Genomic DNA, 25,993 nt, shown 5'->3' with positions numbered 1-25,993 from the left:
TTTGTAACAGCTTTTACATCAATTTTGGACTATTAGAACTTGGGCTTCATTAGAATCAGGAGCAGATAGATGTATTTAAGTGCTTTTTTTAAGAAAAAGTGACGTGTTTTCTCCTTCAACTGTGGACCGCCTCATTTACCGATAGCTGTTGCGGTGAGTATTCATTGTCCAGTAGCATGCGGAGATCATTTGAAAGACAACGGTAGAACCCGCCCCACAACCGAGAGCCGTCAATGGAGCGTTGCCGGACTAAATAATACATTTATTTAGTCTTGCTCGCCAGGCTAGCTAGCTACAGCAGGCGGCTGCAGGGTTGTTTACGACAGTTGTAATTCCACTTTCAACCAGTAGGGCGGAGGAGCAGGAAACTACATATTTGTGTACCTTTTTACTGTCAGCAGAAAATAAATGAAATAAAAAAATACACGTAATTAAAAAAATAAGTAAAATTTAGGAATAAAAATTAAAATGTTTGAGATTAATATTACCTTAATAATGTTTGAAATGTTTTTATTAATTCACAGTAAATCACTGAATTTATTGCCCCCAAATAACAGAAATAAACAAAAATAGACACATTTTGGTTGTTTTTCGGACAAATATTCTGTCTTTTTAACATTTTGGTTGGGTTTATGTAGACCTACCAAGATCTTAACAGTAAAATACACCATTTTGTTTCGTGTAACACCCAAATTTTCCAGTACCATAAAGTGACAAAAAGATAAACACTTGTGCTTTCTGTCCCTTCTGTCAAACACCCTGCTGTGTCTCAGTTATTGATTCCGCCTTTAGCTTATTGATCAAACCAGATGGAGAGCTTGGAGACACAGCTGCGTCCTCCTGCACATTATAGTGTTGCTCAGATAAACAAAATGTATCTGCATTAATGAAAAATACATCCATATTGCAGCATTTTACAAGCACGCACAAGAATTCAGGGAAATCTCCAAATCTGTGCAAATTTGCATCTTGAATGTAGATTCTGTAGATGATGTATAAACCCCAGGATTAAAAAAAAACACATTTTGTGCCGTGTTTTGGCCTTGATAATAACTTTATTTTTGTTTTGTCACTCAGAGGACATGATTACAAAAGAGAGGAGAGATTTAGGGTAAACAGAGTTGTTTCTAGAAGCTGAAGGGTGTTCCCTCATCCATCCAATGACCTCCAGAATGCCTGAAGTTATGCAACCTGCATCCAGAAGGAGGAGCAGGAGTCACCTTTAGCCCTCTAAAAGCCACAGCTATAATTCACACTTGTTCATGAAGGTGACAGCGGAGGCAACAACCCGTGGAGCGGAGATAAGAAGAGGAAACGCACAGAGAAGGAGCCAAACTGGAGGACCCAGAAGGAAAGGGAGTCTGAGAGAGAGAGAGAGAGGCGGAGGCGGTGAAGCAAGGGACAGGGCCGGGAGTGAAGGGGGCAGTCAGGGGGAGTGGTTATCCGTGCCTATAAAGAGAAGCCAGAGCCTGTCAGAGCAGATCCTGAGAGAGAGAGAGAGAGAGGAGAGAGAGTGACCTTTTAGACTCTCACTACCTGTGAATGACTTCCTGAGCAGCACGTCAACAAAGAGCCGTCTCTGTTGGATTATAAAACCGGGACTCCTGTCTCATAAGAAAGGTAAAAACAATATTCTGCTTACTCATTTTCTTCTACATGCCTCGTTTTAAACCGATTCCAGGCAGGTGCAACCTCACGTTTAGGTTTTTGAGTCAAACAGTTCATTATGTGCTTGTCAAGCCTGTTTTCATGGAATATTGACTTTCTGGGTGGGGAAGGATGTTTTATAAATATCCTTATTATTGTCTTCATGTGAGCGGACCACACAGGGTCCAGAACTCACTCACCTGTTGTGGCCGGAGCCTCCCTCCACACCATCCTCTACACTTGTTGGCCTTTTATAGTCTGAGTGGAGCAGGAAAAATGTTCCAGAGCTGCGTGACACGGCAGGAACTAGAGCAGGGAGGGCTTTTATAGATGCACACAAAATAGAACAAATTATCAGGAGGGTGGTGCGGCGCGGTGTCAAAGTTCAGAAGAGGCAAAAAGAGTGGAATGGGAATTTCTAGCCTTGGGTTCTGTGTCAAAAAAAAGATCTGATTTGGATTTTAGCTTTGAAATTATTTTTTTACCGGAAACCCTTCGATGCTCTGTTTCTGTGTTTGGGTGATTTTTTTTGGAGCAGCGGTTTATGAAAATCACTGCATCCGAGTTAATGAGTGTGGACGTGAAAGCGTGGCTCCAGAGAGGGATCGGTGACTCTGCTACAGCGGTCCTGAGCTCCGATGGACCACACGGCACCTTCTGTTGCACAGGCTACTTTACGCATTTTAAGCTTTTAAAATGTTCCTTTAAAATCAAGTGCTGCTCTTCAAAATGATGCTTAAATGATTTTAGTTGGCGAAAACAACTACAGTTACAGCCTGTAACTGTAATCCAATGAAAAACTACTTTTGTTACATAATTTATGCTTTTAAGAACAAAGCTATTGTGTGTAAATAAAGGTTGAATGATTGAATTCATCTGACCTGCAGGCCCAAGGGGGGTGTGTGTGTGTGTGTGTGTGTGTGTGTGTGTGTGTGTGTGTGTGTGTGTGTGTGTGTGTGTGTGTGTGTGTGTGTGTGTGTGTGTGTGTGTGTGTGTGTGTGTGTGTGTGTGTGTGTGTGTGTGTGTGTGTGTGTGTGTGTGTGTGTGTGTGTGTGTGTGTGTGTGTGTGTGTTGCTCTCAGGTTTCTGAATGAGTGTCAGTGAAAAACCTGGTTTACATAAATGCATCATAATTGTGGTGAAGAGGGGGCGGAGCCAGAAAGCCAGGCTCTCGATTTATCGGTCGATCTTCGTCCCAATCCTCGCCTATGGTCATGAGCTTTGGGTAATGACCGAAAGAAAGAGATCACGGATACAAGCGGTCGAAATGAGTCTCCTCTGTAGGGTGGGTGGGCTCAGCCTTAGAGATGGGGTGAGGAGCTCAGACATTCGGGAGGGACTCGGAGTAGAACCGCTGCTCCTCCGGATCGAAAGGAGTCAGTTGAGGTGGTTTGGGCATCTGGTCAGGATGCCTCCTGGACGCCTCCCTGGGGAGGTGTTTCAGGCATGTCCTGCCGGCAGGAGGCCCCCGGGTCGACCCAGGACACGTTGGAGAGGTTACATCTCCAATCTGGTCCGGGAACGCCTTGGGGTCCTGCCGGAGGAGCTGGTGGAGGTGGCCAGGGAGAGGACGGTTTAGAGCTCCCTAGTTGGGATGCTGCCCCCGCGACCCGGACCCGGATAAGCGGAGGAAGACGTTGACAACGAGGTCTCCAGCTGACATCGTACACATAAAAGACAGTCCTGGTTTCCAGTGTTTTCTGTAAAGATCTGTAAAGATGTAGCTGGAGTACACACACACACACACACACACACACACACACACACACACACACACACACACACACACACACACACACTTTCTATCATCGGGGGTTCTTTTTTGCTGCTGCTTGTTTTGGCTATTTGATGGGAAAGTTTGGAAGAGAACGATCTCCAAGGATCACGCTGGGTTCTCTTTGGACCACCAGCTGCTGACTGCTCAAATGATCTTCAGTGTTTTCTCTGTCAAGTAAGAACCAAATTGCGTGTAATAATTTACACTTGGAGACACTGAAAAGACAAAAATAAAAAGAAGTCTGACTAATAATTCAAATCAATTCAAGTTTATTTATAAAGCGCCAAATCATGACAAGAGTCGTCTCAAGGCACGTCACACAGTAAAAGCTCCAATACAGGTCAGTTCATTAAGCCAATCAGTTAAATGTTTCCTGTATAAGGAACCCAGCAGGTTGCATCGAGTCACTTACTTGCGTCAGAGTCTTTACAGCAATCCTCATACTAAGCAAGCATGCAGCGACAGTGGAGAGGAAAACTACCTTGTAACAGGAAGAAACCTCAAAACACAAAGCAGTTTTCTGCTTCTCCGCCCTGCTGGTTAAAAGTGGAGTTGCAATTGTCGTAAACAACCCTGCAGCGGCCTGCTGTAGCTAGCACTAACAGCTAGCTGTCGCTGTGTCCTTGGCAAGACACTTAAGCCAGCTTGCCTGCTGGTGGTGGTCGGAGGGACCAGTGGTGCTCGTGTATAGCTCTATCAGCGCGCCGCAGGGCAGCTGTGGCTACGTCGTAGCTCATCCCCACCAGTGTGTGAATGTGTGAATGACTGACTGTGTTGTAAAGTGTCTTGGGGCGGTTCCAGGACTCTAGAAGGCCATTTACCATTTCAACAAAGAGCCAACACTAACATGAGCCAGCTGATACTAAAATAAACCAAGAAATAAAATGATCCACACTGTTATACAAAAATGTTATGACTTACAAGTTGAGGAGCAACAAAGCCAGGTCACCATCAGTCCGTGATTTAGTAGCCTCCTTTAGCTCCCTCATACTAGCATAGGCCGCGCTGATGTTCACTCTGGTTTTAGATTGTGGCTTCGCCTCTTAACACGTTACTCACTTATTTTAACTTCCAGGCTGCTAGCGTCACAGCTAACATACATAAAGTAGGTATAGAACTCCCCCTATAAGGCACCTACCCACTCCACAAAAGTGTAAAGTATGGTTTTTGGGCAGCAGAGGGCAGCAGAGTGGTGCTCAGCGTGAAGTAGCTGATGCTTGCTGTCACTCAAACCCACTTTTGAAGTGTTTAAAACTGTTTAGTGTTACTTTAATCTCAGCAAACTGTTACTTTAAAGTCAGAACAACTGAAGTTTACCTTCACTTCTTCCTGCAGGTTGAACATGCGTCTCATCCTCCTGATTGTTGTGGTGCTGCCCCTGGTGGTAGAGCGGGTCACTGCAGACAGAATCCTGTCCAGAAGAACCAGAAGGGAGCTTGCTAGTCCGCTGCATGTCGGTGGGATCAGAGACCCGCATGGCTCTTACTGCCAGAGGAGAGGAGGGTGCTGCCCCGGCAGAGACGACCTGTGCACGGTGCCTTACCTGGACACCATCTGCTACTGCGACTTGTTCTGCAACCGGACCGTCTCCGACTGCTGCCCTGACTTCTGGGGTCACTGTCTGGGTGTTCCACCGCCTCTCATTGGTAGGTTTAGGTGAAATGTGTTTGTGTAAACATCTCTAACCCTTATAGGAGGATGTGAGGGCCCTTCACTGTTAGTTAGGCTCAGTCCGGACCATAGGGGACTCTGCTGACACATGAAACTGAATCACAGTCACATACTGTACCGTCCTGTCTTTTTATTTGGGGTTTTTGCTAAAGGTTGCAGGTGTGGAGGTGTGAGAATGATCAAAAACTCATCAAACATAAATGTTCTCATTTCTTTTGCACCACTGTAAAGGAGCTCTGAGTTTTTAACGCCTGTGTTCTTGTCGCTCCTTCACTAATTCACTACGGCTGACAGAGAGGAGCTCACGGCGGCAGCGTTGAGTAAAACGAGCCGCGTAACAAATGGCACTCTTCTTGTTATGACCCACTTTGTTACCGTAAGTACCACTGATTGATGCGTTGCCCTCCCCCCTCCACCTTGTTTTATATTTACCTTGAGCAGCTGATGACACAAAGCAGAGCTCCCCTGCAGCGCAAAGTCACCTGTTGCACACTCATCAAGGACTTCCTGTCTTCTCTGATCCAGGAAAATGTTCTGGGAAGTTATTTGTTTTACTGAAGGGACAGAAGCCATCTCCCATAATCCATTGTGACAAAAAGAACAGGGATGAATGTCAAAAAGCAGATTTTCTTTAGAGACTATAACAAAACCAAACAGTGGTCTTAGATGAAGGCAGATTGGGATGTCTGCGCGTTCGGGGGGAACGGAGGGTCTGTCGGATTCAAAACCTCGGATTCAGGAGGAGCAACGTGGTTTTCGTCCTGGCCGTGGAACACTGGACCAGCTCTATACCCTTAGGGGGATCCTGGAGGGTGCGTGGAGGTTCACCCATATAATCTACATGTGTTTTGTGGATTTGGAAAAGGCGTTTGACCGCGTCCCTCAGGGGCCCGGTGGGGGGGTACCTCAGGGGTATCTATTAGGTCCGTGTAATTCGATTAGGGTTAAGGCTGCCCTTTATCACTTCAAAGTTCATAACCTTTATGGACAGGATTTCTAGGTGCAGCCAAGGTGTTGAGGAGATCCGTTTTGGTGGCCTGAGGATCAGGTCTCTGCTTTTTGCAGACGATGTGGTCCTGTTGGCTTCATCAGAACGTGATCTTCAGCTTTCGCTGGAGCGGTTCGCAGTCGAGTGTGAAGCAGCTGGGATGAGAATCAGCTCCTCTAAATCTGAGACCATGGTCTTGATTCGGAAAAGGGTAGAATGCCTTCTCCGGGTCAGGGATGAGGTCCTGCCCCAAGTGGAGGAGTTTAAGTATCTCGGGGTCTTGTTCACGAGTGAGGGAAAACTGGAGCGTGAGATTGGTAGGCGGATTGGTGCTGCATCTGCAGTGATGCGGGCGTTGTACCGGTCTGTCGTGGTGAAGAGAGAGCTGAGCCAGAAGGCGAAGCTCTCGATTTACCGGTCGATCTACGTTCCTACCCTCACCTATGGTCATGAGCTTTGGGTAGTGACAAAAAGAACGAGATTGCCGATACAAGAGGCAGAAATGAGTTTTCTCCACAAGGTGTCTGGGCTCTCCCTTAGAGATAGGGTGAGAAGCTCGATCATCTGGGAGGGGCTCGGAGTAGATCCGCTGTTGCTCTACACCAAGAGGAGCCAGTTGAGGTGGCTCGGGCATCTCGTTATGCCTCCTGGACACCTTCCTGGTGAGGTTTTCTGGGTACGTCCACCTGGGAGGAGACCCAAGGGAAGACCCAGGACACGCTGGAGGGACTATGTCTCTAAGAACACCTTGGGAGGAGCTGGCCCAATTGGTCTGGGCCTCTTTCTGCTCAGGCTACTGCCCCACGACACGACCCCGGATAAGTGGAGGTAAAAGCACGGGTGTCGACCTGCAGCTTTGATCAAAAGAACCTGTACTGCAATGCTAGACTAAACAGTTGGTAAAAACCAATTAGGGTGCAGTTTTGTAAGCAGAAAAGTGTTGTTAGCATTCGGTCCACCTAAACAACTTCCATTCAGTCGTGTAACCCAGCCATAAAACTGTTCTCCTGACTTCAGTCACAGCTCCATTCTCTCAGTGCGGAGGTGTAAAACGTGCCAGAGGGAGCGAAAAGCAGCAATACCTGAGAACAGAACAGTGGGTTTCTTATTAACCTGGAGAGGAAAAGGAGGAGGGGTGTAAGAAGCAACCAGGAGAAAGAATGTGGGCTATGTGGGAGGCCGGGGGGGTGCAGTCGATGTGGGGTAGAAGGGCAGGTGTATCCCAGTCAGAAGGCTAGGGACGTACATACCTGAGTGTGTGTTTTCCTCTGCGTTATGCAGTCTGTGTGCATTAATGTGTAACTTGTTGACGCTGCAGTGACTGAGTTACGACTGAAGTTCGACAGCTGGGAGCTGGAGGACGGCCTCATAAATCACACAATCAGCTCAGGGCTTGCACCAGCCCACTGTAACGCCGCAGACGGTTTAAATTCCACACTAAACCAGCGCTGACACACACACACACACACACACACACACACACACACACGCACACACACACACACCACTGTAAATCAGCAGGTAGATAAACCTCACCCGAGCCCCGGTGTAGTTTTCGCCGAAACTTGAGGAGGACGACTCATTTAACCCTTCCGCCTTGCTAATGGGTATGACCCCGCGAGGAAAGTTGACCATTGAGCAGGATTGATGGTTTATCCCTTGAGGTCCATGTGGCAGGGGTGAGGAGTGAGCACCACCTCACCCCTGCCGCGTGGACCTCAAGGGATAAACCATCAATCCTGCTCAATGGTCCACTTTCCTCGTGGGGTCATACCCATTAGGACGGTGGAAGGTTTAATGGTTTGTGTTTTATCTCAACACCTCAACTCCGAACTCTCGGGAATGCTGAAATGATTTTTCCAGCTTGTTTATTTGTGCTATAAGACGTGTTTCACCTGGATCTCAGGAGAGGCGGTGAAGTGGAGTGTGAGATGGATAAACCATGGGAAGGGAGGAAAGAAGCTAAAACCACATTCCTACACTGGATTACTGCGGCTCAGAGCTCCTTAGACCTCACATAAGCTTGTGTGTGTGTGCCCCACAAGCACACACACACATGAATTAGTGATAATTCACCATTACTGAGCTTGATTAAACATGAAACAATATAATTTAAATACCGAATGCATCTTTTCCCCTCATCAGCCATGTATTCATCCATATTTCAGCTTGTTTGCATGACTTTCTTGGGGATTAGTGGTAGAATGGGTTGTGTTTAGCCACATAAAACCCACATATATTAATTAAACCAGCACTCTCTCTTCTCAGACGCCTGTGAAAGGAATGGAAACCGATTCTTCACGGGGCAAACATACAAAGAAAACTGCAATCTCTGGTACGTAAAGCCTGTCTTCTGTAATTAGTGTTCTTCCACCCAAACCCGTGAGCTCTGTAGCTGAATAAACAGAAACTTTATCCAGTATGAATGCATCACATCAACATGTTGCACACACGCCATTTTTTCTAATTCTTTGTGGACTCTAGGGAACTGCTGAAACATGTCAGATTAGCACAGCTTGACACTCAACTCTGTGCGTTACAAAATACGTATTTATAATTTGAGTTTTGATTGAGAAAGAACGCCCCGAGAGGCCTTGTTGTGTAGTACGTTTGTTTATCTTGTGTAGAGCGACAGTGTTCAACTCATTGCACCATTGTTATTAAACCCACATGCAGGGGTGGACTGGCCTGTCTAGCATTCTGGCACTGTCCCGGTGGGTTGCTCGCCCAGCTTGGGCCGACACTACTCCACAGTTGCAGAACATTAGCTACATGGTAACCCGAAGCTAACAGAGTTTTTCCCAGGCGTTTTTAGCAAGGAAAACACGGTAGAGCGATGACGTAGGAGTTGTTATACCGCGTTAGCATGTAGCTAATGTGCCGCTGATCTCCGCCCGTGGAGAATGAGCTGATCTGGCAACACATTCTCACACCCAAGGCGTCAAAATATGACGTGTGTGACCAAGCGTCAAAATATGACGGTTCGGGACGCCCCAGCGCGTCAGGAGACGACGATCAGGGACAAACTGCTGACGCAGCGTCCCGGAGCGTCGGTGTCCAATGCTGTTGCTGAGACGGACATTGGAACTACTTGTGAACTACTTAACATTCCCCTCACCCCAATCCTAACCTTAAGGTCACAGTTTATGGACCTTAAGGTAAGGATTGGGGTGAGGGGAATGTTAAATAGGCGAATAATGTCTGTGTGACCGCGCGCGTCAAACAGTGACGCCAGCGGAGCCACATGTCCCAGCGTGTCCCTGATCGTCGTCTTCTGATGCGCTGGGGCGTCCCGAATCGTCATATATTGAGGCTTGGTCACACGCGTCATATTTTGACGTCTTGGGTGTGAGAATGTGTTGAATCTGGAAGGCCAGGGCTCCTGGTCGCAGCGGTCTGGCCCCGCTTGTAATTTAACAGTCCCAGTCCATATTAGGTCTCACATTTGGCCTATAGACGAGTCCGCGGGCGGCACCACCCCCCACCCCCACCACTATCCCAATGAGGAGGGTCGACTTAGGGCTGATGGTTCTAAAAAATGCCAGGGCCAAATTTTGGTCCCAGTCCACCCCTGCCTACATGCAACTACATACATAGAAACATGCACAAACATGCATGCCATATATATAGATGAGCTACCTCTTCTCCGTAGCGAGAGGGTCATTTCTACACCTGCAGATGTGAAAACTGCCCGCAGCAGACAACGTGAACAAATGAATTTTTCTATCAAAAACCCCGAAGGTTGGATGAACCTGAACAAAGCTGTGAGTTGGATGTGAGGAAGTCCAGGAAGTCGATTTCCTAAAGATAAAAAATATTCCCGTTATTGTTCTTTCAGTTACAGCTGAGAAAGACAACGTGCGGATGCTGGAGGTTCCTAAAAATAAAATACGTGGACTGTTATACGTTTGATGTCATCTGAGAATATTTAGTTGGAGAACTTTGTCCCCTAAACCTACGGAAAATGAACCAAACCGTGAAACAAAACCAGAGTATTTACTGAACTGGGATTATAGGCACACCATGACACGGGGCACCAGGCAGGTTTCTTACTTTTAGCACCCCCTAGTGTCTGTTTGTAGAAGCAAAACCAATCTCCTTGCCGTGCGTTCGTCTTTGTGGTAAATGGCCTGTATTTGATTTAGCGCCTTCTAGAGTCCCGGAACCCCCCGAGGCGCTTTACAACACAATCAGTCATTCACACACTGGTGGGGATGAGCTACGACATAGCCACAGCTGCCCTGGGGCGCTCTGAGGCTGCCGAGCGCTGGCGCCACCGGTCCCTCCGACCACCACCAGCAGGCAAGGTGGGTTAAGTGTCTTGCCCAAGGACACAATGACAGCGACAGACTGAGCAGGGCTCGAACCTGCAACCTTCCGATTACAGGGCGAGCACTTGACTCCTGTGCTGCCGTCGCCCACGAGATTAACACCTTAAGCTGAAACGCCTCCCAGCATTCCTACGTGTCTAGAGGAGTGACTCATGACTAAATTAAATTAAATTAAACATGCCAGAAGCAGACTGCAACGCCAGGTTTGCCAGCTGCGCCATTCTGAAGTTGCAAGTGGGATGGTCTGGCAAAATGGGCTGGGCATGTTGTAAAGAGTCATTTTATCACATTCTGGCTCAAGAAAGTGATTTAAAAATATGAAACATTTGCAAAGTATCCCTTTAATCAATGAAATCATTTATAATGTCATGCGTCTTTGTACAGACGACTGTTTGTTCCAAGTAAAGAGGAAATGTGAATCTAAACAAGCCCCTTGTGAAATCCCCTCCACATCTTCTATCAAGTGGAAACTTTCATCACACTTTTGACTCTCGTGGTAAATTTAACAGTAATTGAAGCACTTTTCCTGTTTAGCCACAAACTCTCCTTTGATTTAGGTAAAAACCCACTAAATCAAAAGCAGCCGCCTCGTCCTTGTTTTGACTCCCCGTCTGAATTCCTGAGATAGTGTTGATTTGTTTTCTTCTGAAGGACGTTTTCACAGTCAGCTCGACACTTTCTGACCCCGACACCCACTTTCTGTAAACATGTCTTCTATCTCGGTGGTTTCCTCCAACACAGTTGTTCTGTTGTCCTTTTCCTGGATGATGTGAAGGAGGGATGCAGCAGGGCTAAGTGGGTTAAGCTAGCAAGGCTAAAAGCAAAAATGTAAATTCCTCACCTGACTAACTCGTGTTCTTCGCCTCGGTGCCAGTCCTCACCGTGTGGATGAACGAGCCTTCACACAGACTCGTGGAGATTTAACACACACTGCTAGAAAAAGTACTTATGTTTTTGTAAATAACTATCAAATAAAGAGAACCTGAGTAAATACAAATAGCAGTTTTCAAAATTTGATTTGAGTGATTAACAACAATTGTAAAGCTGAGCTCAGTTTCACTTTGATTACTTTCAAACCCGTACAACTAAAAAGTGGATTCAGTAGGAGTTGCCTGACAGCATGAAGTAGGCTAAGAGCAACACATGTTCTAAAGACACCCAACAAAAAAGTACCGAGGACGTTTAAAGCCCTGTTGGGCCTCACTTGGTAAGAGGTCAGAGGTCAGAAACAGACATGGGTAAAATGGCCTCCATGAGCATTCCAAGGTCCAAAACCTCTGATGACCAAAAAGGAAATTTCAAAAATAATCTCCAAGAATTTAGAGATGAACACATTGTACGGAAGAGGATTATGGAAAGAGAATTCTGGCTTTTTTTCTCAGAATTCTGACTTTTTTCTGAGAATTCTGACTTTAATTTCAGAAATCTGACTTTTTTTTCTCATAATTCTGACTTTATTCTCATAATTCTGACTTTTTTTTTAAGAATTCTGATATTTTTCTAAGAATTCTGACTTTAATCTCAGAATTCTGACTTTTTTTTAAGAATTCTGATATTTTTCTAAGAATTCTGACTTTAATCTCAGAATTCTGACTTTTTTTCTGAAAATACTGACTTTATTTTTCTCAGAATTCTGATATTTTTCTAAGAATTCTGACTTTAATTTCAGAAATCTGACTTTTTTTTCTTAGAATTCTGACTTTAATCTCATAATTCTGACTTTAATCTCAGAATTCAGATATTTTTTCCTGACAATTCTAACAATTTTTCTTTGAATTATGACTTTAATCTCAGAATTCTAATTTTAATAATCCTGAGAGAAAAAAAAATCATCATTCTGAGATTAAAGTCAGAATTCTCTTTTTTTTTCTTTTCAGTGGCCCTAATCCTCTTCCGTAATATTGGGATTATTAGTCAGAACATTGAAATTTAAAACCTTCATAAAGCTGGGTTAAGAGTTGCATCATTTAGGATAAAATCAATCAGCTGGAGGCCTTAAAGAACAGAAAACAATGTCAAAAACCACAAACTACACTGTAAGAAATAAAATGTTAAATTAACTTAACCAAGTTACGTCACTTTGTTCCAGGAAACCCAGCTGATTAAATGTACAGCGTAATACACAATGTCTTTATGTTAAAAGTAAATGTTACTCTTTACTCTTCTTCTGTGCTGCTTTAACAAGTGATTAATTATTTTCTATTCTATTCTATTCTATTCTATTCTTACTTTTAAGCTACTATAGGTTTAGTGAAACCAGTTCACACAACTCGGTTAAGTTCATTCAATATTTCATTTCTTAGAGTGAACATAAAAACAAAACAAAAAGAAACCATTTTAAGCCCGTAAGAAAAATGATTAAAAATTGGTTTCTTGTTGCACAATAAAGTACCCCACCCCCACGCCGTCTCCCTGGGGGGTTGTAAAAGTATGAAGACATTCTTAAAATCAACACTTTAAAACATGCTAGAGCAATTTTACAAACAAGGAATAAACTTTGACAACAAAAACAGGGAAGAAGAAAATATTTTGGCAAATAGCAAATTTCTGTTTTCATTATTATATTAAAAATGATTGTTTTTATCATCAAAATGAGGCTTGTCACATTTCCCATTCAGCCTTTTATTGATTTAAAGTCATTTTTGTATTTATTATTTATCCATAAATACTGTTTTTATCTGTTTTAGTGCTTTTTTTCCAGCCATCTTGTGTTTTTTTAAACATTTTGCAGAGATTTATGTAATTTTTTGACTTTGTACCAGTGTTTCCTGCACCTGCATATCCTGTGTCAAAAATCCATTTTCAGGATGTTTTCTTGTGTTTTATGTAAATTTGAGGACAATCAGACAGATGTCATAAATATAAGTGTTGTAAAACTTTAGTCTTCTAGCTCGTTGGGAAACATCGTTTACGTGCTACCATCTGTTTCACCGTCCAAACAAAAGTCCGCTGTGCACAAACATTCTCACACGCGCTAGCGAAGACGTTACTCAAGGCCACTTAACCATTGTGCTACTGCTTTGGCATGAGGGGACACCTAATCTCCCTTTTTTCCAGCTCCCACTCTTATTAGTTCCCCACATGTGTGTCCTCCCGACTCTGCAGGGTGGAAAACACAGCTTCCTCTTTCAGCTGACTGCCAGCGTTCTTTCTGAAGTGTCTTATTAAGAGAAGTCGGGCCTCTGAATCTGTTCCTACTGCAGGGGAAGTGGCTGGTTATTGTGAAATGAGCAGAAACAAGGGTGCTCTAAATAGGCCTTTTATCTGCCTCAAATGCTCAGTGATCCAAACACGAAGAAGGAGCAGAAATCTGTGCTTTGATTTGGCAACTGGTCTGCTCTGCTTGGCTCATGCAACTGGAAAAACAGCCAAAGTTCATTAAAATGCTCTGAGATGTACATGGTGCAGATGTCTGAACACTTATTAACGGATGCCATCGAGCTGAGGGAGGGTTTATTCTTGCTGAAAGTGTCTGACTGATGTTAAATATGGTCACCCGCTGTCTTTGCACCAGTCCCACTTTATTGCTATGATTCTGCTGCTGCTTCTGAGCCCATGAACTCATATGAGTTCTGCTCTGACCTTCAGTTGGAGGCAGGAAAAGGTTAAAGGTCACCGTCACCTTTCCCTAACCCAGGCGTGGGAAACCCTGGTCCTCGAGGGCCGGTGTCCTGCACGTCTTTGCTCCAACACTTCTGATTCAGGGGTTGATTCACCTGTTCTGCAGCTCATCAGGCTCTGCAGAAGCCTGTTAATCACCTGCTGATTGAAACCAGGTGTGATGATGCAGGGTTGAAACTAAAATACGCTGGATATCGGCCCTCGATGGACCAGGGTTCCCCACCCCTGCCCTAACCAACGGCTTCATATAGTCAGACGTTTGTTGGTATTAAATCTTAGCCTGGCGCTCATCATCATTATGTACCAACCCAGTGGTGGAGCAGAGTCTACGGTTGTCTTTCAAACCGCCTCCGCATGCAAACGGACAACGCCAGGACCAATCAGAGCAACGAACAAGGTGACAGAGATCACTCATCGTTGCAGTCCAGTCCACCGTACACAGATGAAGGACTAAAGGATTCTATTTGCTCGTGTCTCAAGTAAAAGACCAAGTCTAAGTTGTCCAACGTTGATACCAAAGCCGTGTCAACCTGCACCATTAACGAGCCGACGTCATCTTTGAAGTTTTTCTTCGTCGTAGCTCTAGCATTGAGGCCAATCTACAAGACACAAAAGTGTTTGAGCCAATGGTAGACCTGCTGAGGCGACAATGGGGCGTGGCTAGACGGACCTGCAGATGGTGCGATGGTTGGTCCAGATTCATAGACTAATGAAATCTGCCAGGTTGAGTGTATTCATGAGAAGTTGTGCACCTCAGGATTTTGTTAGCTCAAATGTCTGGGATCAAGGCCGACCGATAAATCAGCCGGTCGATATATTGTGCAATTTTTTCTATATCGGCCAAGATTATTTTTAAAAGCAGATTTAAAGATGTATAAAAATCAGGCACCCGTGTGGCCAACAACTGCCACTACTAGACTGAAGAAAGGACCCAAAGGACCCCAACACAGTTTATTTTTAATACATATTATATAAATATTAAGGGATTTATTGACTTATTGACTTGTGTTGCACACAGTAAGTGTTCAGTTGTCTTTCACGATCAATGTGCTGCTAAAACGTACATCGGCCTTAACAACCGGCTTTACTTATCGGCAACCTAATTCTTTACAAATCGGTGTCGGTACAAGATCTGCTCGGGGTCCTTCGACTGCCGATGACGTCAAAGTACGGCAAACCCACTCGGACAAAATATACTACACATCTATACCGTTGGAAATAATTTAGCAGTTTCGTTATTAAAATGTTTCTTACGACATAAGTTTGTGTTTATAATGGTATTTGTAAAATAAAACACTATATTGTATTCATAATGTTGAACTCCTCTTTGAGCACATCCCTTGAAGGATCATAGATATTAGCAACACCTGTGAAATTGTATTTGCAGGAAAGAAGTGTGTCCCGTTTATTGAAGTATTTTGTGTTTAGTTTTTGACGTCTTGTCCATGCGTAGTTCAGTTACGCTCATAGCTGCTAGCCAAAACTCTGGAGTTAAAAGTTTTCTGGCTTTACTAAAATACCTGTCTGTACTTATTTGATTGATGGTAGTTTTACTTTGTATTAGACTCCAAATGTAATCATTTGGCACGTTTCTAATTCATAATTTGTAATAATGTAATCGGTGATATTAGCATTAGCATTCCTATGGGTTTTTCCATTTATGTTAGCATTGCGCTAACCACTCGCTGCCAAATTGCAGCCTTTGCCATTAGAAAATCTCCTTTTATCACATCGCAATTTATGCATGCAGTTAATCGTTCAGCCCTAATATACATGCAGCTCTATGCTAAAAGTGTATTTTCAAAGAGGTAATGATGGATTTCTTTGTAAAAGTTGTCCATCTTTCCAACAGAAAAATTTGCCTGGACCAACTTAGCGTGATAACAACGTAACGTCATTACGTAATTCCGTAAGGTTCATGTTCAGCCTATCAACTACTTTGACGTCACCGGCAGTCGACGGACCCCGAGCCGATCATGCACCCGAGCAGATCTTGTACCGACACCGGCATTAAAAATCCCATATGGGTCGGCCTCTAGTCTGGGACACCAAGCAGAAGCCTACAGTCAAAAGCATTCTTATCCTGCTCCGTGATGTGTTCATATCTAGCAGCTTTGTGGTGGATAAAAGCTTGGCACGCACGATTAAAGGAAATTTTAGTCGGATGTTTTATGTTTGCAACAGTTTTAATCAGGAATGAGATTTCGGCGCTATGCTAACCTTGACTGGAAGTACCACGGTTTTCCAGTGGTTAATGCAATGCCTTCGCAGCGTACACTAAAAGTGTTTTCACACTTGTAGTTTGTTGCTCTGGTCGGAGTCGCTTCAGGTTTCCTTATTTCGTAGTTTGCCTTGAATGCAGAGAAAACGGCAAAGGAAACACAACGCATCACTGCAAGGTGAGGTGATGACACTCGGTTGTGTCCAAATTCAGGGGCTGAATCCTTCAAAGGTCCCGGCCTACCTAGTCAATGTAGGCCAGGTCCTTCTTTGACCGTGAAGCCCAAAGTGAGGCGCTGTGAAATTGGACGGTCACTACCCTTACTGTGGTGTCCTGTTACCTAGCAACCGTCACATTTTAATATGCTTACATTTATAACTTGAATCTTTTTCATATTCTCATTTGGCCGCCAATGAATCTTAGAGTAGAGCGGTACGAATTCACCGTACCCACCTTTCAAATATGGGGAAAGAAGGATGCATTTGTAGGACGCAACCTAAAATCAGGTTACATAAATTACATAAATTTATTTATTTAGGAAGTGGGTCAATACATATTAATGAACATTTCAATAAATGTAAATATGCCAGATTATAGCCTTGGGCTAATTTCCATCTGCAGACCCTCCGGCAGGTTGATGTTAGACACAAAGTAGTGTAAACATACAGAGATAGTATTTACAAGTCATGTGACAGAGACAAAAACTGTCATCCCATTATACAAACACAAACAAATGTCAAAGAAAGTGGACACAGAGAACAACATAGACAGCAATAACGGAAACACATCAATTGTATTGCACAAACCCCGATACTGCATATGCCCTGACTGTCGTGAGATTACATTCACCCATTAAACTAGCAGTTGTTTCCCTTTTAATACTGTACCAACTCTTTTCCCGGACAAATATGAAATATAAATATTAGACATGATCACATGTTTGTGTGTCCCTCAGCCGCTGTTTTAAGCGACTCTTAAAGATGTTTAGACTGGTACTTTCCCTCACAGATAGTGGAAGACTATTCCAGAATGTCACTCCCTGGTATGACAGAGCAGTCTGTGAAAAGGTAGTCCGCCTGAATGTCAGTTCACAGTCACCTCTAGCAGTGGCTCGAGTCAGTCGAGACCCGACAACACTGCTAGACTTTTGTTTAATAAAATCACTCATTGGTGGTGGCGCCAGGCCATGTATAACTTTATATATTAAACAGGCCGATTTAAATAATTTAAAATTAGTAAAATTTAAAAACTTGTATTTATCTAAAATTTGACAGTGGTGATATGAGAGAGGTTTTTTTATCTAATATTTTCAATGCTCTTTTGTAGCATACTTCAATTGGCCCAATAGCAGCCGAGCTCGTATAGGACCAACTGGTAATACAATATTCAATATGAGCCAGGTTATACTGGATACTCCGACGCTAACGCGTGCAGACAGATTCCTCCAGAATGAGTCATCGGAGATGTTTTCTGAACATCCCTGAAATGAACTCCTCCGTGTCATCGTTAATAATCACCATCACCAGAATAAAAATGGATCTTCAAATGTTTCTTTGAACTTGTCATCCTTTATTTATTTGGAATTGCATTGAACCTCAGAGCAGGGGTGTCCAAATGTCTCACGACAAAGGCCGAACTCTGAATGTTTATAGCATTTCGTATGACTTCCTTTTGCTTTATGTATCTGATTATACTTTGGCATCCAGTGTGGGAATATCACTGCAGGGAAAAACGTTTCCTTCTGCACATATGACTATAAAGCTTTGATTCCTTAAAAATTGTCATTGTAATAGCCCATTAGGGCCACACTTTGGACATCCATCATTGAGCTGCTTTTGCTTCACCATAGACAAAATGAATGAATGAATGAATGAAATCTTTATTTCGAACATTATAATAAGAATGAAAATAACTATTATAACAATAATACTAACAAAGTCATTGTAGACATTAAAAATAAAATCACACTGATAATCACACAAAAATTAAATGATCATATTCTGTTCGAAAAGGAGTAGGAGGAAGCTAGTGCTTATTAAATCCTACCCCCCTTTTCCCATTTGTTCAAGATCAAAAGGAACGATGTTGTTCTCCTAATTCATCATAAATTTTCTATATTCATCTATAGTCAAATGGCCCATGCAAAATAGTTCTACATACCTTTTCCATTTAACCACCACACACAGCGATTAACATTCCCTACTACACATACTTACAACACACCCCATTTTCTTTTGTACACTTACACCCTCACACACAACTCACTGGATCTTTTTGAGTCAAACTCCCTCTTCCTCCCTGTACCTCATGAAGACCATATTTTTGTACCACTTTCTAAATTGGGTCATACCTGGACATTGATTTAAATCACTATTTAATCCATTCCATAATTTTACCCCACAAACAGAGATGCACTGACTTTTTACTGTCGTTCGCACCGACGGGTAGTTTAAATTCCATTCCTCTCTCAAATTATATTGTTTATCTCTATATGAGAAATACTTTTGTATATTACCGTGGAGTAGTTTGTCATTAGCTTTATACATTATTTGTAATGTCAAGAATTGAACAAGGTCAGTAAACTTTAATACTCGTTATTTCAAAAACAGGTTGTTAGTATGATCTCTATAGTTATGGCTTTCTTCTGTAATATTATTAATGGTGATAATGTAGTTTTATAAGTGTTGCCCCAATAATTGTTTGTGGGATTTTTGCACACCTGCAGTACCTGTGGGCCTTCAGGTCGCTGGGATTGTGAGCAGAACCCTTGTCTCGTCGAGCCCACCATTATCCACGCCGTCAACAGAGGGAACTATGGGTAACAGATACCCACAAACAAGGAGCAAATGACGTTTGTTTGGTGGGCTGACTTTGATTTAACCAAAGACTTTGTGTTTCCAGGTGGAAAGCAGCCAACTACAGCCAGTTCTATGGCATGACGTTGGCCGAGGGAATCCGCTACCGTCTGGGCACTCAGAGACCTTCCAGCACCATCATGAACATGAACGAGATCCGGGTGAGGACAGTGTTGGTGGACGCAACTCCTAAAAAATCATTTTTACCTCAAAATATTTAAAGGCCTCACTTGTCTTGGCTCGCCACGAGGAAGGCTGTTGTTGGTTTAGCGTCCGGGAAACAGCAGAGAACATCTCAGCTAGTAGAAGCTAACCGTTAGCATTAGCAACTCCACCACACAGCAGAACTCCTCCAGTCTTGTGTTATCTGTGGAGATAAAAAAATCAGTGTTGCAGAGCAAACGGTCAGTGGTAGTCGTGCTGCTGCTAGTAAATCAGAGGAGAGGTATTCGTTCGTACCAGAGACCACTGCAGAGGTGTTGAAAAAACAAGGGAACTTGGTCTTTAAAAGAGGAAAACTATTTGAAAATCAGTTTTAGGATGTGATGGTTCATCCTGTGTTCTCTTGTTTGACATAAAAAATGTTTATTTTCTGAAAATATCTCAAAGCCCACCAGTTCCCATTTACAGACGGGGGAATAAGACTCAGAGACACTGTTGTCCAAATGTGGAAATCTCCTCTGTCCTTCTTTTAACAGCTGTTTTCATTCATTCTTTGTCCTTTTCTGGATGTAATGGTTTCATTTTATGGACCTGAGCACAAGGTTTTCCCCATTAAATGTTAGTTTTTCTCACATTGAGGTTAAAGTACATGTTAAAAGGGGTTTGGTGACCTTCTGATTGTTTCTGACCACTCGTTTAGAGACGAGTCTCACTTGCTAGCAGCAGCTTAAGGAAAAAGGTGGGAATGAGAATAGCTTCAGGACGACTCGTGAGTCAGAAAAAGAGAGTGAGGGAGCGGTGGGGGGATGGCGGAGGCAGACGGGATGTTTTTGCTACAGCTGAGCTGTGATTTTCACACTTCCTGTGAATTTCTGATGAGTGACATCTGGGTTGATCACAAGCAAGTGCTGATGAAGCTATTTTCAGCTAATGGTGGGGACTTGTTGGTACAAGATCACGTCTCCGTCTGGATCCAGACTGATTACACAAGACTGAATCAAAACATCTGATTAGAATAAAGATAACAGGGGAGTGATCGTGGCGGTCCACGCCTTCCCCCCTCCATCCATCCCCACCCAAAACGCACCTCTAAGCTTTTTCTTCTCGCACATCCTGTAATCATTCTCTCTCGATTCCTTCGTCCCACCGGATGCTTTTTGAACTTTGACCCTCCGCATTCCTTGGACATGCGTCACGCGGCGTCGGAACACCTCACCGTTAATCACAGGAATGCAGCTCAGGTAGCCAAAATCTGTCGAGGAAAAGCCATTTTGCCGTCTGACAGATCAGGCGAGCGTGCAGATTAATGGAGGAAGCGCGTCTGCCAGGAGGTCAGTCAGATGCAACCAGCAAACCCACCCGGGATGAAAGGGTCCTACCTGATTCCCTCTGAAGCAGCGGGTTGAAAAGGAGATTTCTGGAATCTCAAATGTTACTGCTTCATTTCGGCAACGTTATTTGCAGCATTTTACCGTAAAATCTACGTTATTTTTTTACAGTGCACTAGGATCTAAACTCAGCATACCGATCTGCATTTTTCAATTTCGACCTCAACTAAACATGTTTACTAACTCTCTGAAAAGAAACGTGAGTTGTTTTTATTTACTGTGTTTATAAAACAAAAGGCGTGCGTGTGTGTGCGCGTGTGTGTGTGTCTGCTCTGTCTTCTCGATCCCCAGTGAGTCGTGGAGGATGGCTGCTTATACTGAGCCAGGATTCTCTGGAGGTTTCTTCCTGTTAAAAGGGAGTTTTCCTCTCCACTGTCGCTGCATGCTTGCTTAGTATGAGGATTGCTGGGTTCCTTATATAGGAAACATTATTTCTGATTGGCTTAATGAACTGACCTGAATTGGAATGTTTATTATGTGAAGTTTCTTGAGACGACTCTTGTCGTGATTCGGCGTTTTATAAATAAACTTGAATTGAATTGAATTGAATTGAATAAGCACGTTAATCAAACTTATCAACTGGATTTAACCCTTCAGAGCCGTACTTATCACGATAACATTAAAACATCGAAACTGTTGAATATTAATTAATATTAATATTGCAATTGAACTTCTTACAGGAACCACACCACAGCACACGATACCAGCTTAATCTGTGAAGCGCTTTAAACTCCCAGGAGACCAAAGCGCTTCACACAAAACACTAAAACCAGTCACATGATACTGAGAGAGGTTAAGGACCTTAAAATAAGTGAAAACAACACTGTTCCTAAATAATGAAAACATTATCACAGTCAGTCAAGATAAAAACAAAAGTGAATTAAATAAAAGATTTAAACAGAAGTCATAAAATGATCATTTCTGACCATGCTGAATTGTGTTTCTGCATAAATGTTGGTCAGTTTTCCTCTGGTGAAAGAAAGCAAGCATGTATCCTAAGAGACTGATGGGCTAACTACTAGGCTAGAATATGTGGCTTCATTCGCCTAAATCCTGAGAATGTCTTCTGTTTTGTGGTGAACGTTCCGTTTTTAAGCATAAATCTTCTGATCTTCCTGTTGTTGAGTCTTGGATGCACTGGAAGTGCTGCTGTTGGTGGCTTTATGATTTTAAAATAACCACGTCATGAGAACTCAATGGCGGTGTAGAAGTTTCTAAGAAAATGCGGCATAAATCTTTAAAGATTTGGAGAGCGGAGCTGTTATCTCGACATTCCGTGAGTAAGTGTTGCGTTAACGTTGATGAAGCGGTGTGAAGCTGTGCACTTTGGATGTTTCCAAGAAGCGTAGTGTCACGTCGTCGCTCTGCCAAAGTTTACACGTCGAGTCTATTTTTTATTTGCCACACATCCAGAATGCGTCAAACGCAAAAGCAGCGCAAGACCAGCACAGAATGATTTTGCCGCCAAATTGCGTTTGAATGTTTCCAGTCAAAGGGATGCTGAGCTCGTCGGGGGGAAAAACATCTACGATGTTACGTGGTCTTTGGTGGTTAGTGAATCAGTCCAGTCGGATGCAATCTCTGTTTCTCTGAGCAGAGGCTGTTCGGGAAGCTATGCCTGATTGATTTAAACATATTAAAGAGATGGAATGAAATGATCGAAATCATTTTGCTGATCTTTGTTCTCTTCAGGTGAACATGGATCCTCAGAACGATCACCTGCCACGCTACTTCAACTCCACAGAGAAGTGGCCGGGGAAGATTCACGAACCCTTGGATCAGGGCAACTGTGCTGCTTCCTGGGCCTTTTCAACGGCAGGTGGGTCCAAACACACCCAGTACGATCCGGACGACGCCCTGAACACAAGAGTGACATCATTTACTCTCTTCGCCAGCCGTAGCTTCAGACAGGATCTCCATCCAGTCAATGGGTCACATGACTCCTCAGCTGTCTCCACAAAACCTCATCTCCTGTGACACCCGTAACCAGGACGGCTGCGCTGGAGGACGTGTGGATGGAGCTTGGTGGTTCCTCCGCCGTCGAGGGTGAGCACTCCCTTCATCAAAACCAGCTCAGTTTCATTTAAAATCAGCCCTGAAGTCAGTCAGTCCTCTTCATCCCCGTTTGTAGAGTTGTGACAGAGGACTGCTACCCGTACACGCCCCCACATCAGACGCCAGCGGAGGTGGCTCGCTGTATGATGCAGAGCCGTTCGGTTGGTCGGGGGAAGAGGCAGGCCACGCAGCACTGCCCCAACACGCACAACTACCGCAACGACATCTACCAGTCCACACCCCCTTACCGGCTCTCCTCCAACGTAAGCCTCATGCTAAAACCAGCCTGCAGAAGCATTGCAGTTCTTGTTTAGCAGACTTTCGGGCAACTTGTTTTTCTTGTGGCGCGAGCAGGATTAAGCAGGAGTTCTGCTCTTTATCCTGCATCCAGGAAGCTCCCAGTAATCTAACACGATCTCTTAAAGGAGTTAGGCTGGATAAAACAAGCTGTAATGATAGTAAACCGATTCACAGACTGCACTTTTCATCCCAGTGACCATTTGATCCCTGTTGATTGTCCTTTTTGAAGGTTATTTGGGATTAGATTAGTTCATTTTATAAAATCAATGCCTTGTTCTGTAGAATGAAGTTAAAGGCAGGGTTAAGTGACAGTTAATGTGTTTTAAAATCATTACAGCTTGTCGTTTCTCCCGTGGAGTCAATAAGGAAAGCATTAAGACCTGCTGGCCCTGCTGACTCGATCTAGTTATCTGACTCGTAACGTTCAGGATCGTTTGTCTTCCTGTCTGCCTCCGTCTCCTTTTCCTCATCAATCCCGTCGTCTCTTCTTTTAGGAAAAGGAGATCATGAAGGAAATCATGGATAACGGTCCAGTTCAAGGTAAGTGTGAGAAGGAGGAGTTTACTAAAAATGAACAGCTTGTTCTGGGTTTGACCTCTGACCTCTGACCCTATTCATCTGGTCATTAACATTTTTTATTAAAGGAAGGTCGACACGACTGTTGTTTACTGTCTGCTAGTGGATCGGCTAAGTCGAGTACATTTAAATAGAGGTGTGTGTGTGTGTGTGTGTGTGTGTGTGTGTGTGTGTGTGTGTGTGTGTGTGTGTGTGTGTGTGTGTGTGTGTGTGTGTGTGTGTGTGTGTGTGTGTGTGTGTGTGTGTGTGTGTGTGTGTGTGTGTGTGTGTGTGTGTGTGTGTGTGTGTGTGTGTGTGTGTGTGTGTGTGTGTGTGTGTGTGTGTGTGTGTGTGTGTGTGTGTGTGTGTGTGTGTGTGTGTGTGTGTGTGTCTCAATTTTCTGTATCATTGTTCAGCAGAACCGGCAGGAAGACTCAAAAGTTTCCTCTTTTCTTCAGGAGCCGCTTTTTGGTACAAAGGGAAAAAGGCGTGCGTGCATGTGTGTGTGTGCGTGCGTGTGTGGTATTTTTGAACAGTTCGTCAACACTGAACTTAGTACCAGAGAGAGACAGATGAAGACAGATATAGAGAGAGAAAAAGAGAGAGAGATACAAAGACACAGAGACATACGGAGAGAGATAGACAGAGACAGATAGTTGGAGGGAGAGAGAGACATACGGAGAGAGAGATAGACAGAGGAAGAGAGAGAGAGAGAGAGAGAGAGATAGTTGGAGGGAGAGAGAGAGAGACAGATAGTTGGAGGGAGAGAGAGACAGATAGATGGAGGGAGAGAGAGACAGATAGATGGAGGGAGAGAGAGAGAAAGAGGGAGATACAAAGACAGAGAGGGAGGGAGAGAGAGAGAGAGAAGGAGAGAGAGAGACAGATAGATGGAGGGAGAGAGAGAGACGGATAGATGGAGGGAGGGAGAGAGAGAGAGAGAGACAGATAGTTGGAGAGAGAGAGAGAGAGAGACAGATGGATGGAGGGAGAGAGAGAAAGAGGGAGATACAAAGACAGAGAGGGAGGGAGAGAGAGAGAGAGAGATGGAGGGAGAGAGGGAGGGAGAGAGAGAGAGAGAGATGGAGGGAGAGAGAGAGAGAGAGAGAGAGAGAGACAGATAGATGGAGGGAGAGAGAGAGAGAGAGGGAGAGAGAGAGACAGATAGATGGAGGGAGAGAGAGAGAAAGAGGGAGATACAAAGACAGAGAGGGAGGGAGAGAGAGAGAGAGAGATGGAGGGAGAGAGGGAGGGAGAGAGAGAGAGAGAGAGGGAGAGAGAGAGACAGATAGATGGAGGGAGAGAGAGAGAGATAGTTGGAGGGAGAGAGGGAGACAGATAGTTGGAGGGAGAGAGAGAGATAGATGGAGGGAGAGAGACAGATAGATGGAGGGAGAGAGACACAGATAGATGGAGGGAGAGAGAGACAGATAGTTGGAGGGAGAGAGAGACAGATAGTTGGAGGGAGAGAGAGAGAGAGATGGAGGGAGAGAGAGACAGAGAGATGGAGGGAGAGAGAGACAGATAGTTGGAGGGAGAGAGAGAGAGAGGGAGAGAGAGAGACAGATAGATGGAGGGAGAGAGAGAGAGAGATGGAGGGAGAGAGAGACAGAGAGATGGAGGGAGAGAGAGACAGATAGTTGGAGGGAGAGAGAGAGAGAGAGAGATAAAATTCCTTAATTGCTGTCAGACAAGTCGAGCCTTAGATCAGATTTATTTCTGCCTCCTAACAGTAGATCCGGGAACGTTCTGACTAACTCTCCTCTCCCCACTTGTTCCTCCTCACAGCCATCATGGAGGTCCATGAGGACTTCTTTGTCTACAGAAGTGGGATCTACAAACACACTGATGTCAGCTTCGCCAAGCCGCCACAATACCGCAAACATGGCACACACTCTGTCAGGATCATTGGGTAAGTTCCTGCTAGAAGGTCAGACCTTTTCTAAGCTTTGTTTCATATCGCTGGTATAAGTGTAGCTCCAACACACGCACGCACACACACACACACACACACACAGCGTTTTCTGACTGAATTTTCTTTCTCAAATGCGTGAAAACGTTCCGAGTTACCAACAGGAAGACGTCGGCGATAGTCACAGCATTCCTCATCTTTGGAGAACGCTGCGTCGAGTCTGCTGTCATATTCTCAACTCAATCAGCAGGAAAGAAAAAGTGTTTATAAAAGAGGAATGCGGCCTTCAGTGAGTTGCTGCTGATGTTGGGTTGGACACAAATCTCCACTCACACGTGTGTTTGCACAAAAGCCAATGTGTACTAGTGAATAAGCCTCCCACCAGACTCAGAGACACACCTTGGCTCCACTCCCTGATCTGTCCCAGACAGCGTTCCCACCCCCACCCCCCCAACCCCCCATCCAGTTACTGCGTTGACCACAACTATGCAGGCAGGTAGACAGCCGACAC

At 44.2% G+C, this 25,993-nt stretch overlaps 1 protein-coding gene across 1 annotated transcript in view; it reads left to right on the top strand.

Annotated features, from left to right (window-relative positions):
* The first annotated feature begins 1,452 nt into the window (after positions 1 to 1,452).
* The window catches only part of tinagl1 (tubulointerstitial nephritis antigen-like 1), a 31,743-nt gene continuing 7,202 nt past the window's right edge, over positions 1,453 to 25,993 (top strand). The window contains exons 1-10 of the mRNA XM_070547702.1: positions 1,453 to 1,620; positions 4,759 to 5,069; positions 8,351 to 8,417; positions 18,981 to 19,073; positions 19,157 to 19,271; positions 22,353 to 22,479; positions 22,556 to 22,706; positions 22,792 to 22,978; positions 23,510 to 23,555; positions 25,359 to 25,482. Coding sequence (XP_070403803.1) covers positions 4,766 to 5,069; positions 8,351 to 8,417; positions 18,981 to 19,073; positions 19,157 to 19,271; positions 22,353 to 22,479; positions 22,556 to 22,706; positions 22,792 to 22,978; positions 23,510 to 23,555; positions 25,359 to 25,482 — 1,214 coding nt within the window. The 5' untranslated portion in view covers positions 1,453 to 1,620; positions 4,759 to 4,765. The remainder of the gene's footprint in view (positions 1,621 to 4,758; positions 5,070 to 8,350; positions 8,418 to 18,980; positions 19,074 to 19,156; positions 19,272 to 22,352; positions 22,480 to 22,555; positions 22,707 to 22,791; positions 22,979 to 23,509; positions 23,556 to 25,358; positions 25,483 to 25,993) is intronic.

This window comes from Nothobranchius furzeri, chromosome 19 (assembly GCF_043380555.1).
Source record: "Nothobranchius furzeri strain GRZ-AD chromosome 19, NfurGRZ-RIMD1, whole genome shotgun sequence".
NCBI classification, from domain to species: domain Eukaryota; kingdom Metazoa; phylum Chordata; class Actinopteri; order Cyprinodontiformes; family Nothobranchiidae; genus Nothobranchius; species Nothobranchius furzeri.
Note: the sequence above shows the minus strand (reverse complement) of the source record. Positions and strands in the feature narration are given on the sequence as shown.